General features: G+C 41.6%; 2 protein-coding genes across 2 annotated transcripts; one reads left to right on the top strand and one right to left on the bottom strand.

Moving 5' to 3' along the window:
* Positions 1-3,147: 3,147 nt before the first annotated feature.
* plek2 (pleckstrin 2) lies at positions 3,148-9,317 on the top strand. The gene is made up of 9 exons (XM_035531823.2): positions 3,148-3,396; positions 3,498-3,659; positions 5,340-5,527; positions 5,802-5,893; positions 6,173-6,360; positions 6,537-6,638; positions 6,905-6,988; positions 7,446-7,524; positions 7,884-9,317. The coding sequence occupies exons 1-9, from the start codon at positions 3,220-3,222 to the stop codon at positions 8,009-8,011; spliced, it is 1,200 nt and encodes a 399-aa protein (XP_035387716.2). The 5' UTR covers positions 3,148-3,219; the 3' UTR covers positions 8,012-9,317.
* Positions 9,318-9,573: 256 nt separating this feature from the next.
* Positions 9,574-13,199, bottom strand: si:ch211-10a23.2 (Galectin-related protein A-like). The gene is made up of 4 exons (XM_027008253.3): positions 13,002-13,199; positions 12,496-12,584; positions 11,419-11,611; positions 9,574-10,841 (listed from the first exon to the last, which is right to left on the bottom strand). Exons 1-4 carry the CDS (start codon positions 13,026-13,028, stop codon positions 10,698-10,700), a joined length of 453 nt encoding a protein of 150 aa, XP_026864054.1. The 5' UTR covers positions 13,029-13,199; the 3' UTR covers positions 9,574-10,697.

Raw genomic sequence — 13,199 nt, 5'->3', positions numbered from 1 at the left:
ACGCAATAGCGTTTGATTAGAGTTAATGGTTACCTTGAGAAACACACCTCTCCTACGTACCTTCTCTGGGATGCAGCTACAACACAACAAAGCCCAGCTGCGGCGACCTCCCGTCAGCTCGATCATTTGATGTAAAATGGTCAGGCTAGTCGTGTAAAGTCCATATTTTTCTTTTCATGGTGTTCTGATAAAATCAGCTGTGCTTAATAGTTTTCTGGCTTGTCAACAACCAATATGTGAGCTCTCTCCAGCACCAGACAGGGAGAAGCGGGTACAGAAAAATCTCTGATGTGTAGATGAGACATGAGCTGTGCTCGAAATAGCCTACTACATACTACTCATGTACTGCTTGGGTCCAAAATTAGTATGCAGTATGTATTTTTCCAGTACATGACAGGTACCCGGATGATGTATTACTCCGGCCAATTATTCCACTCTGCATCCAGACCTATGAATGTTCAAAATAACATATACTGTATTCTGGATACTGATCCCCAGTGTGGTATGCAGTATGTGACAAACACAATCCATACTCAGTAACGTGAACCTATGACGGTTCCCCCAACTTGGGAAAGATTTTTGGCTACCGCTGCATGACATGATGCAATACACCACAAAGATAGCTATGGTCTCATACTGGAATATTCAGTGGAAGAAGTATATCATTCTAGTATGTTTCACGTACTGGGAAAATGTATTTTGGTTGCATACTGCATACAACATACTGATTTGGGTCCTAATTAGTACATGAGTAGTATGTAGTCGGCTATTTTAAACAGAGTTTGTCTTTGTGGTGTACTGCATCCCCGTCATGCAACGGTGGTGAAAAATCTGTACAAGGGAAACTAGTATACAGTATATAACAATGCAGTATGCAGTATACAGTATATAATAGGCTATTTTCAAACACCCTGGGAGGCCCTGGAAGGTGAGGGTCTGCTCTTTAAGGTCGTATTTTCAGAAAAAAAGACACTGCAAACACACAAGGGCAGCTGTGGCCAAAGCTGCTTCTGTTTCTTTTCCATTGTTCAACAGTTCCTCATGTAAATTTCCAACACAAGCATGAGGGGAAATATTCTCCAAAGGAATCTAGTTAGTCTTTCAGTGACCCTGCAAGATCCCGTCTTTGCAAAATGATCATCTGTGACTACACTGTGTTTAAATGGGAGATGATGTCAGTCGTCTTTTAAATAATATTTTTGGTCTTTTCAAAGTCTTCTGGTGTATAGTTAGCATAGGTGTTGTGTGTGTCATAAACAAACAAATTATTTTTAATTCAATGTTCCAGGTGCTCTTTTGTTTATCGCAGTTAAATGAGGTGTGTGTATATTCAGATGTGACACGTGCCTGCATGCCTACATGTGTTTTTGTGCTCCATCACAAGGTCAGCGAGAGAGCGAGCGAAAGAGAGTTCTCTATGCCGTACAATGTTTATAATAATGATGGTAGATATACGTTTATAATAACGGTGCTCACAGCATCGCAAAACGGTGGCTAAATAGATCCATGAGACCGAGAACTGGCCCATTTCCAATTTCTGATACCACCTACAAGACTTTCCTGATACGTTGCTAGGACATTGACAACAGCTTTGGAAACTACGTGAAGTATTTCTACCAATGTGCATTTCTTTAGGTTAGTTTTGTGTCAGTTTACAAACGTTCTGCTGAATGCGCCCGCACACAGCTGTGACCAATAAGGATAAAATGCAGTGCGATGTTTGTGTGTGTCGAACAAACCATTTAATCAAAAACGGATTAGGGCTGTGTCCTGGTTAACCACTTCATCTGCCGGATCTGAGTTCCACAAGACTGTGAATGTTAGTGCGCGTCCGTGTACGCGACTTCAGTGGAGTCCCCACGAGTTCTCAAAAGACGCAAATTACCTAAAAGCTCCAGAATATATTACTACGGGGATGACATACTACTTAAGAAGTGACGTAAAGGATTGCATTAGGCCTCTGTCTGAACGCTGGTGAATCGTTTAAAGGTTGCATAGAGCAAGCGCCACTAACACTCATCTCACATAAATACGATTAGCTTCCTAAGAGGCACCTACACTCACTCAGCACTTTATTAAGCACACCGACCTTATAGGTGCATTTTACTATTACAGACTGTAGTCCATATGTTGTTGTGCACTGTCAGCTCCGTTCATCACTGGAAAATTTCTGACCTCTGTTGATTTGACGTTACTTGAGTAACACTATTCTCAACAAAACAGCGAAATTGGTATGAAGGTATGGCCCCCAGCAGCGTTACTCGCCTTTTCTTTTCTTTTTTTTGCTTTAAGAGCCGGGTTTAGAGCATCCTGCCACCCCAAATATCCCGCCAACAACGGTCCTGCTAGCCCAAATCGTGCATAGCAGCAAATGGGACTATTGCCTCTTTAGCTTCTTTACATCAAGAGGTTTTCTCAAGCGTTTCAGATGAAGTAGGTATTGAGTGTATATCACAGGAGTTTTCCGCCCCCTACCGGTGATTATAAGTGCAGCCGTCTGTCGCTCTCCCTCCGTGTGCTACTAGACATTTGCACCTCTTCAGTATAACGTTCGTGTTGAGACTTGGCAAACGATACTTTAAGGAACAAATCATGAATTAAGTGGTATTGGTAAAGTGTACAGGATTCAGGATTTCCGTTACAGTCTTGAGGAACAGGTGCTTGCTTTTAGTGATGATCTCTGTGTGTGAAATAACTGCAATGACACTGCTGGCCAAAAAAGGGCAGACAACTGTTCAGTTAAAACCCGGATTAGAGGACTGTACAGAAAAGTTGTGGTTTCTATATGTTTCAAAAGCAAACATTATACGACCAATTTCATTTCAAATCCACGCTTGTAAGTAACTGCATTTCCATTTAGACAAAACTCCATATCAGCTCATTGCGGGGCTGACTAACGTTACTGCGTTTCGTGTCGTAAAATTCATCTACAACTCCGTAAAGTAAATCACTAGATGACTACCCGATGCCACCCAACAGAGCCACTAGTCACCCGTGACTCAATATCTTTCGCGGTGATTCATGAACTAACTACCTGTGCTCCCGTCCTACTGCAAAGGTGTCGCGTTTACTGGTTCTAGCTGGTCGTTTTCTAGACATACCCGCCTCCTGCCTTGTATGATTCAACGTGAGACCTTTGACCCTCTTGAAAGCAAATTGTTTCCCATTCCAAGTAAGGGCTTTTATCACCGTTCCGTGTGCGTACTTGCTGGGTTGAAGATGGATTTTTGCGCCCCGGGGCGTGGAAGCGTTCGGGGAGTGAACCGTGCGTCAGAGGAATACTTCACTGCTATAAAACATCACAGGCGCAAAACGTTCCCAGAGCGGTGGAAAATCGCCATGGACGCGAATAAGCTAAACAACTCCATTCTTAAAGAGGGATTTTTGGTGAAGAGGGTAAGCCACAGGCACTTTCATTGCCGTGTAAGAGGTGTAACAGATTGTTTTAATACCTTCGTACCACAATTTCAACATCCTGTGTGTGTTGTCCTTGTCAGGGTCACGTAGTTCACAACTGGAAGGTCCGATGGTTCGTCCTACAAGCAGATAAGATGCTTTATTACCGATTTGAAGGGGGGAAACGAGACTGTCATCGCGGGACTATACCTTTAACCGGCTGTGAGATTACCTGTCCTTACCTGGAATACGACACCAGACCGGTAAATTAAAGGTTTTCCTCTTTGGACGAGATTAGCGTTACATAGGCAGGTGGGGCAATGTAATTATTACTCCTTATCCCTTTTCTGTCCCACCTGAATTTACCATGTCAGTACTTTTTTTTTTTTTTTAACCTGTAGAAATAACCCCAGGTTATTTAAACCGCACGACATGCCATGCCAGTCATATGTCGTGGATATGAGTTTCCAGAAACGCTCGAGGAAACATTTGTCTGCCAAAGACTATCTCAGAGGAGAGACTCGTCTTTTTGTCGTGTAGTTTGTTGGCCATAAGGTGTCATGATTTCAAGGAAAATTAATCGTGTGCCTTCGCAAGCGTTTTGCGTTCCCATGCAAACTGAATTCTGAATCATTTTTAAAGGCTTAGCATTGGAGTATTCACGTTATACTATGCAGTATTGCTATGTTTTCTAACTCTGCATTATGCATGCTCGGAAATACTGCACAGCCCGTATAATTTGTTAAAGTCCATCAAGCGGAGTTCAGAATATAATTATTAGGTCCAACAGTGGAAATGGAATCATGAATTCTCTCGTTCAGTTATCACTATAACACCTGACACATCATCAGGTATCACAATAACTATCAGTTATTATGTGTAACCGCCTCATCTTCGGAAACAACAGACACTTCTGTTCTAGCATCTGCCTCTGTTCTAGTTCACAGATGAAGGCTATTCAAATTCGACAGGTAAAATAAACAATTTAGGCCAAATCCCATTTCTTATTTTTACCCTACTTCTTGTTTTTGAGTGTTCCCTTGCCCCTTGGTATTGAGTTACAAGGGTTGGTGATTGAAATATTGCCCAACGAAATGATACAACCCTAACAAACATGATACATAGTCAGTAGTCTTCAATTCCATGCATAAATTGGTCACCAAATAAAAAAAGAACATGGCTTCATTACCAGGCTAGCAGTGCTGTTTAGAAAATCCTGCCAGTCTGCATTGATTTTAGACGATACTCACTGCCAGACTTCAGTTCAACTTGGGGGGGGGGGGGGGGGGGTACATTTCTTTGCCTGCTGGCTCAGCCATTTTGCCAGTGATTAGAAAATGTGTCGTAATGCTCCATTTAGAGTGTGCCTCGGAAAAACCTCCATGTAGCCCTAACTTCAACTTACCACTCTAGCCCAACAAGACCCAGGACACTAGGTATGGGCATGCAAAATGGAGGGGTATGGTTAAGAAGCAAGGAGAGAAGTGGAATTGGGCCTTCATGTACTCCACAATCCAACGTTTTCATGCTAGGGCTTGTCCGGAACGCAATTTATTTCGCAATGTATTTTTGAAGGAGTAACCGGTAACTATGGCATCACTTGCTGTGGTGTTTTCCGCATATAAACACAGAGGTTACCCATGGATAAGTGGACAGGTACACACAAGCATATTAGCACACAGGCACACACAAGCATGGTTCTTCATAATATATTAATAATATTTTTGATAATAAAGAAGTTGCAGTACTTCGGGTAAATTTGGTATGGTGAGCACAAGGTGAGCCTTATCGCATTACTGCAGTAGATCCTAAGATGGTGATTCACATGATTCACAGATTGCTTTGTTGCTCCTTATTGGCTCAAAGGGTTTTGGAGACACATGAAGAGAGAGAGGCAGAGATGATGGTTTTATCAGTGTAAACACAATTTGTTCCTCCAATAGCTGGTCTTCAGACTGAAGACCAACACTTCAGAGGAGTACTTCCTGGAGGCGTGTTCAAGGGAAGAGCGTGACGACTGGGCTGCAGAGATTGGTGCAGCACTACAGAAGCTCCCTAGCGGCTCCAAGACTCTTCCTGTGCCCTCGTGCAAAGGCTCAAAATCACTGCAGCTTCATGACATCAACCTTAGGTGAGATGGAGTGCGAGAGAACGTCTTCTTGTTGCCATAGAATGTCTTCATTTTTAGCCCTCATCCAAAACCTCAGCCTTGCTCATACTGAAATCTGACATTGCATATGTAACAGAGTTGAAAAGGATATTATTTTCAACTCCGTTAAATATATGTGACCATCAACTGAATATACTTCCTAGTTCCCAGGCTGTAATAAATCACTTAAGTTGACCATCATCAGTGTTTGTATCTCTGAGGTTTTGATATTAACGAGTGTGACTCTGCTTCTCAGTCAGGTGATAGACTCCATGCATGACGTCCACAGTGGTATTAAACTGAGCAGTCATGTAGAACAGTGTAGCACCTACATCAACTGCTTTTCAGGTGAGTGGCTGTGAAACTACTAATAAAAATACAATTTTTTAAAATGTAATGCAACATCTTTCACAAACTATATTGCTTTAAAATATCAAATCTGACCACTAATGATGACAGGATAATCACTTGACAGACCAACATTTCAGGAAAACAGTATTTAACCTCAGAAGATTGATATACTCAGGTTTTGGTTTTCAAAACTGTAAATGTTAAATAGCTGTGGACGTTTATTGGTGTACGCATGCGGGTTCCTGTGTTTGTGTGGGCGGTTGGGTGCGTGTGCAGGGTCGACGGTGGTGGACTGGTTGGTGTTCATGCAGCTGGCTCTAACGCGGGTGGAGGCTGTGACGCTGGCCTCCACCCTGCTGGACGAGGGCTGCCTGAGGGCCATCGGGGTCAGGAGTGTGGACGCTGGGCGTAATGCCACCCTGAGCGAGCAGTTCCTCGACGATTCCACTGCACTTTACAGCTTTGTACGTCACCGCCCATGCTTCCGTGCACTCTGCCATTTTCTTCTCTTCTCTTTTGGAAAAATCACTTGAGAATAAGCAGAACCTATAGTCATAATTTGCTCTCTAATAAGTCAGAAGTCACACTAAATAAAAGTAACGTGAGAGGACTCACTGTGCATACGTGCGTGTGCCACCAGGCTGAGGGCTTTAAGAAACGGGGGAGTGTGAGGTCGGAGAAGTCTACGTCTGCTGTGGAACTGAGTGGAAAGGTGCAGAAGCGAGGCTACCTGCTCAAACAGGTGAGGGCTGGCCTCATTCCACAAATGTCACACAGAACAGAATGTTTCTGAAGCAAAGCCCACTCACAGGTTCAGGACAGGTCGTGACTGACTGGTTCACAAATGCAGTTGGCCTAATTTACTGATTTGCTGTACTTAATATATTTAAAACATCACTGAAGTAGATGGCTTTTTTTTTTTTGCCATCCCTTTCTCACGTGTGTGTGTGTGTGTGTGTGTGTGTGTGTGTGTGTGTGTGTGTGTGTGTGTGTGTGTGTGTGTTTCAGGGACACAAGGTTAAGAACTGGAAGGTGCGTCTGTTCGTGCTGAGGGAAGAGCCTGGCTTTTTGCACTACTATGACCCTAGCAAGGTGAGAGTGACATTTCCTACAGACATCACAGCTCACCACACATATCAGACATGTAAGAAGTGCGATCTTTTAGAGCACCCTGTACGTCTTAGACAGAAGTACACAGCGAACTGTAAAATAAGGCCAGAGTAGTGTACTTTGCACTGATCTGCAAGTCTGCTTCTTAATGGCAAAATCCATATTGCTGAAGTAACATTGGGGTGCTGTGTTCATTTGTACCATGCAGTGCTTAAATGGACACTTTACGTATTAGTTTTACATTGTTGGTGGTTATTCAAATATTATAGATTTTGCTAAGTAGCACTTTTAAAAAAGCAAATGAAAAATGCACAAGAAGCAAAAATACCAAAAATAAAATCAACAACCCCAGAAAGCATGCTTTAGCACTGCTGTTGTGATATTGCTACCACTACTCTTTGTTGTGAGCTGACTTGACAATTTCCTGTGATGACCTCAGGATGACCTCACTCCGGCAGGCGGGTTCTCTTTACGTGGCTGTCTGGTTTCTTCCCTGGATGATAATGGTGTTCCGTCAGGTGTGTGTGTGCGCGTGTGCATGCTGAAACAGCATAATTGCACCAATACAGTTACATTATCAATATCAAGCAGTTAGAATGCTATGTGAATATATATATATATATATATATATATATATATATATATATATATATATATATATATATATATATATATATATATATATTATTGCTAGGGTTAATCATAAAAAAAAGACATTTATCATGTTTTATAAAACTGTGACTTGAAATTGCTATTATCAGCATAGACATGTCCAAATACCTAGACATGATTTCAGGTTTGGGTGTCATGGTAGTTAAGTAATATTTGCTGGATGTTTTCTGGTAAATTATACTGGTGCTGTTGTCATCATGGGCAGGTGTGAAGGGTAACGTCCAGGGGAACCTGTTTAAGATCATCACACAGAAAGATAAACGTTACTTCATTCAGGCCCCCACAAGACGGGAGAAGATGGACTGGATCGAAGCCATTAAAAGGCAGACCTAAAGCGCCAATTTAGCCATTAGCCCAGCCATGACGCTAGAACAACAGATCTACTCTAAGCACTTTTTTGTGTAAATGTATATTTACTGTAAATATTTTATATACATTTCTAGTGTTTTACACTGTGCTAAACCTCAGTATTACTCTAAGTTATTGGCTTTCTTTTATTTGTAGCTTACTGATGCATTTTGTTTACGTTCTGTTGCCAATAACATAACTGTTAAAGTCTTGTCTTTTTTTTTTTTTTTCAAGAAATGCAAAACTTTGAGGAACAACTGTGAGAAGTCCTAAATTAGGAATAATGCCACATCAGTTTTGTGATATCAAATTTTGTGATACCTTATCAGCTTCCATGCAATTGCAGGAAAAAGTTCAATATGTGCTTTTGCTATACACCGCAGTCCACATTATTATGCAAATTGGATTTAAGTGTCATGAAGATTTAACTTTTTGTTTTTCAGTTAAACTCATGGATGGTATTGTGTCTCAGGGCTCCTTGGGTCACTGAAATCAATCTCAGACACCTGTGATAATTTGCCAGGTGAGCCCAATTAAAGGAAAACCACTTAAGAAGGAGGTTTTCAGTAAATGTGACCTCTTAATGCTGCAGATTCAACAAATGACCATTTTCAGTTCTTTACAACCTACAAAGTGTTTTGAAACTCTGTTGTGCATAATAACGTAGAACAGTGCATTTTGAGTTTATTTTTGAAAAAATAGTTAGTGGGAGGTTTGTTCAATAAAATTCGATTTATACTCTAACGGTTGATGACTTGAAAAATTGTACTGAGTCATTTGCATTGACCATTTAGGAAAATCGGATAAATATTTGCATAATAATTTGGAATGTGGTGTAGTTGGTAAAAGAGAACTTTATATTTTTCCTACGAGACATTAAGCAGGTTGATGCTAATTTTACAGGTATTTCTACATACTTAACTGAAAAGTAACAGCAAAAATAATATTAAATAAAGACAAAAAGACATTTGCCTGGGAACTGTGGTGAAGGAAACCCATACCCCCTAAGGAAGAGAGGGTGATGTGATGGGGATTGCTACACCAGGGTGGCTTTTTGGTCCAGTGGTCAGGGCACAAGTAGGGCCTGAGTGGGCTTTGTTCCCTTTGCCACAGGAATGTATCTGTGGAGTGTGTACATGCCTGTTCACTTTCAGCTTTTAAAGTGTTTTCATAATGCTGTATTGTCAGTGTTTTTATAACATAATTTATTACAACTGTATTTTATTGATAAGTCTTAGTGTCCTTTGCAAGAAGACTAATTTATATAATAAAGCCACAAAATATGGCTCAACACCCATCATCACTTACATATGATAAATTTTTTTTTACAAATCTCACCTACTTCCCAAATAATCATTGTGAAAGAAGAGCGTTGGCTTTGCTAATTGACGAGTGGTTTAGAACAGGCATGAGCTAAAGAAGAGCAATTCCAGGTAAAAGGAATTACTTTTCAAAACACACCAGACACTCATTCATGTATTCTGTGCATTATACTCATCCACATATCACCTGGATTGGACATCATAAATAAAACAATACATGAGCGATTTGCAAAAATGCCCTTATACTTTTATTGTTTGAAATATTGCAGATATACAGCATGTTGAATCAGTTTTCATCTTTTTATTTTGTCTTTTCTTCAAGCAGTCAGATCTATGACCTGTGCATTTGACATACCCCAAAATTCTAATTACCATATGCAAACTGTAATGCAGCATATCTCAGCTTCAGAGTCTAGCTAGAATCCCTGTATTCAAATCCTAGAGGTGTGTCTACAACAGATACGTTCTTAACTTAAACACCATGCATGCTATTATTTCACCAGTCTCTTAAAGAGACTTACTAAAATTATTCAGAAGTATTTCTACGTTCTCCATTAAGTCAGTGAAAGCACAGACACTCATGAAGGCACTTCTGTTATTTGAAAGAGCCACAGTAACGAGTTAATCCAAGGTAGTAGCACATAAAAGTAATCAATTGGGAATTTACGAACTACCTCCACCATTTGTAGTGATGTAGAAATAAATGAATGAAATTACATAATAGAGGCTAGCAGAGTAATAGTTTGGTTCATTTAATTAGTATAATTCTAGTTTAATAGTGAAAAATTGCAGCTTGGTAGGTTTATCTGCATCAGGACAAAATGGTCGTTTCAAACAAGTGTTCTTGGAGGCCTGAATCTTTGTAGATACTACTGACTGCAGCCAACACGTGAAAGGTTGGTAGATGTAATGCTCATTTGACTTTCAAGCATGAACAATTACCATATGACCATGTAAGCACTGAAAACCCAAATCAGCCACTCAACTTTCAAAACCATTATGAATTATTCCAAGCAGTGCTTCCTTTTCAAACATTTCTGCACATTAAAGGATCCTGCTGTTATTGTTTTGCACGTTATGTTTGAGAGTGCTGTACAGCTGTGTGGGCTGATCAATGATGAAGATCGGTAAATTAAGTTTAAAAGCAAAATCATGCATTAGGTATGTAAGAGTTTCATCTTCAGATGTTCACACTGCCCCACCTGAAGGTATACACACTACGTCTCAGCAGTGACTCTTAGAAACACACTGGTGATTATAAGTTAAAAAAAGGATGGGTCTGTTAATGAATTAGAGTGTCGTGGCACTGTTGTGGCATCGTCGTGGCGTTGTCGTGGCGAGGATCGCACTCAGGCGACCTTGGTGAGCTGCAGGTCTCCGAAGACTCGTAGGGAAGTGAGGGACGCTAGCTGGGTGACTCTGTGAGAGAATCCGCACAATGGCTGGCCGTCCACCAGGATGCGGAACTGCTGGTGTTCGCAAACGATCTCCATCTGAGAGAGACAGAGACCGACGAAGCGAGGGGTTAACACAATATATGTCAGCATAGACTCATAGGGTACATGTTAACGGGAGAATTAAGCGAAAGGCAAAGCATTCTCAGGGAGGGAGGAAGAGAGGCAGAGTGAGAGAATGAGAGACAGAGAGGAAGAGCAAAAGAACGAGAGAGACAGAGTGATTGATAGAAACAGAGAGAGCAAGAGAAGGAAAAAGAGCAAAGGAAAATTGGGATGAAAGGAGAAAGAGGAACTGAAGAGATTAAAAGAGTCATACAATGGCACGCATACAATGTTTGTACAAGTTTAGAAAACAAAAAGCAAAAAAAACAAAAACAGCCTGTGTTGGTCACATAAATGACAGAACTGCCTGCACACTGCTAAGATTTTGTAGGCTACAGCATCCACACACAATGCAGCAGTTGTGTTTCACATCGTGTAGTTGTGTGTCTGTTGCACGTTACATTTGATGGTCCTTCATTTTTCTTTATCAACACAAAAAGCTGCCCAACAGTCTCTGATGTCTTGTAAGATTTAAGAGGGGCTTCGCCGGCCGCAAGAAGCCCTTTTTTACCTTAAAGGACTCTCCGGCAGCGAACGGGAAGAAGGAGATGGCGCTTTCCGAAGCTCCCCACTCTCCAGCCAATCGGGAGTTACGTAGCACGGACTTCTGACCGAAGCTCACCGTCAACTGCAAGCCCACGTCCCCCTTCTCCTCTTCCTCCTTGCCCTCTGCCCGAGATGAGCAGGATAACGTCACCACCATGCTGCAGGAGAGGTCAAAGGTAACGAAAAAGTCAAAGGCCCCTGAATGAGGACAGAGAGCACCAGGAATATTAGACTCTTCTTTAGTGGATCAAATAAGGCTAAATTATATTTTACTGGATGTACTGTATCTATGTTTACACAACTGTGCAACTACTCCCTCTGCTGGATTTGCTAGCTTCCTCCCATACAGCAAAAAAAATCATATTGCATATTGCATATCATATCAGATACAACAAGGCATACACGAACATCTCTGGAGTATGAAGAATGCAAGAATTGCTGGTAGAGGTAAACGCACAGCATAAATGATTTGTGTAATTAGACTGCGACGAATGACCTGTCAGCGAATGGTTCACAAGTCACCACATCAAAGTGACTAATGTTCCGTTTATTTCCCAAATAAGGACAAAATGGTAGGCATAATATCTTTTGTAGCATCTAGCCGAATAAGTCTTCACGGGACATGTTTTTTTTTCCCACGCCGGCACTGGCAAGAGCAACTGAGACTAGGCACTGGAGAATCGTGCTGCAACGGCTGCGAATTCCTGTCGTTTCCAGTTCCCACACTGCTTTTGAACTGGAATGGTCTGTAGCCCAATCCTTTAAAAAAAAATAATTTTTTTTTAAAATCTGACTCTCCTTTGCGGTTTTGTGCCAAGACGACTTCCGTTACTTGCCGGCACGCTGACCAGCCCCGGTGAATCGGAACAGTTGGAAGTTGGTAGGGCGGCACAATTAGCGCATTGTATCTGCGCTGGCCGCTGGTCTCCGGCTGCACGCCCACAATGAACCGGTCTACGGTCGGGCGATAAACGCGCCGCGACGCGACTGGAAAGACGCGATCGGAGTTACCGGTCGAAGTAAGACAACGTCCGGGACGTACCTTTTCGGCTGTTTGTGAACAATGCCCATCACTACCAATCTCATAGACGGACGTAGGCCTCCTTTGATCTCACCAATATAGTCCTCTTCCTGCAGACAAAGACATAGCTAGACATATGGCAAGCCCGCCCGGTAGATTTCGTTTCGTCGCAAGTGTTCAAAGCTTTTATGGCAAATGTATGTGAGCGAACAACCAGTAAGCTATGAATAAATCGCGATCAAGCCCTGACAACCCGGCTGTTTTTTTATATCTTGCATAAAAATAAGGTTGGTTGATTTCTCTGTGTCACACTTGCAAACCTGTAGTTTAGTGGTACAGTTAAATATGGAAAAAGGCACACGGTGAACACTAGACTATTAGTAATCTTTAAACACACCGCGCTTCAACCTTATGTACGTTTCCTTACTATTTCACTAAAACAACGCGCATTTCTGGTCTAACGCACAGGCCGAAATATGTCATATTTGTTTTTCTCATTAGACCATAAAAATATTAGGCTTACTTACATGTCGTATTTTTTCCGTGTCTGTCATGTTTTCCTCTCTTGAAGCTACTTATTATTACAGTAAAAAAGGAGTGATTATATATTTTTTGTTACGACAATAGCTGTCATTGAAACGCTTTATTATTACAGCGCGCGAGCTAGAGAGGATTCTAACGCAGCCGCAAACCCCGCCTTGGCTGCCTCGCGCCTCTTCGTTTCC

This window comes from Electrophorus electricus, chromosome 12 (assembly GCF_041902795.1).
Source record: "Electrophorus electricus isolate QZ-2024a chromosome 12, ASM4190279v1, whole genome shotgun sequence".
In the NCBI taxonomy this organism is placed as follows: domain Eukaryota; kingdom Metazoa; phylum Chordata; class Actinopteri; order Gymnotiformes; family Gymnotidae; genus Electrophorus; species Electrophorus electricus.
The sequence above is the reverse complement of the archived record's forward strand: the minus strand, read 5'-3'. Positions and strand labels throughout refer to the sequence as shown.

What these genes read in the sequence shown, in the direction of transcription:
- plek2 (XM_035531823.2), top strand. Translation starts at nt 3,220, where the DNA reads ATGGATTTTTGCGCCCCGGGGCGTGGAAGCGTTCGGGGAGTGAACCGT. An exon ending in TGGAATACGACACCAGACCG is followed by an intron (nt 3,660 to 5,339) that starts GTAAATTAAAGG and finishes TTCCTCCAATAG; the next exon opens with CTGGTCTTCAGACTGAAGAC. An exon ending in TGATAATGGTGTTCCGTCAG is followed by an intron (nt 7,525 to 7,883) that starts GTGTGTGTGTGC and finishes CATCATGGGCAG; the next exon opens with GTGTGAAGGGTAACGTCCAG.
- si:ch211-10a23.2 (XM_027008253.3), bottom strand. Translation starts at nt 13,028, where the DNA reads ATGACAGACACGGAAAAAATACGACAT. An exon ending in GTTCACAAACAGCCGAAAAG is followed by an intron (nt 11,612 to 12,495) that starts GTACGTCCCGGA and finishes CCTCTCCTGCAG; the next exon opens with CATGGTGGTGACGTTATCCT. An exon ending in CTGCCGGAGAGTCCTTTAAG is followed by an intron (nt 10,842 to 11,418) that starts GTAAAAAAGGGC and finishes TGTCTCTCTCAG; the next exon opens with ATGGAGATCGTTTGCGAACA.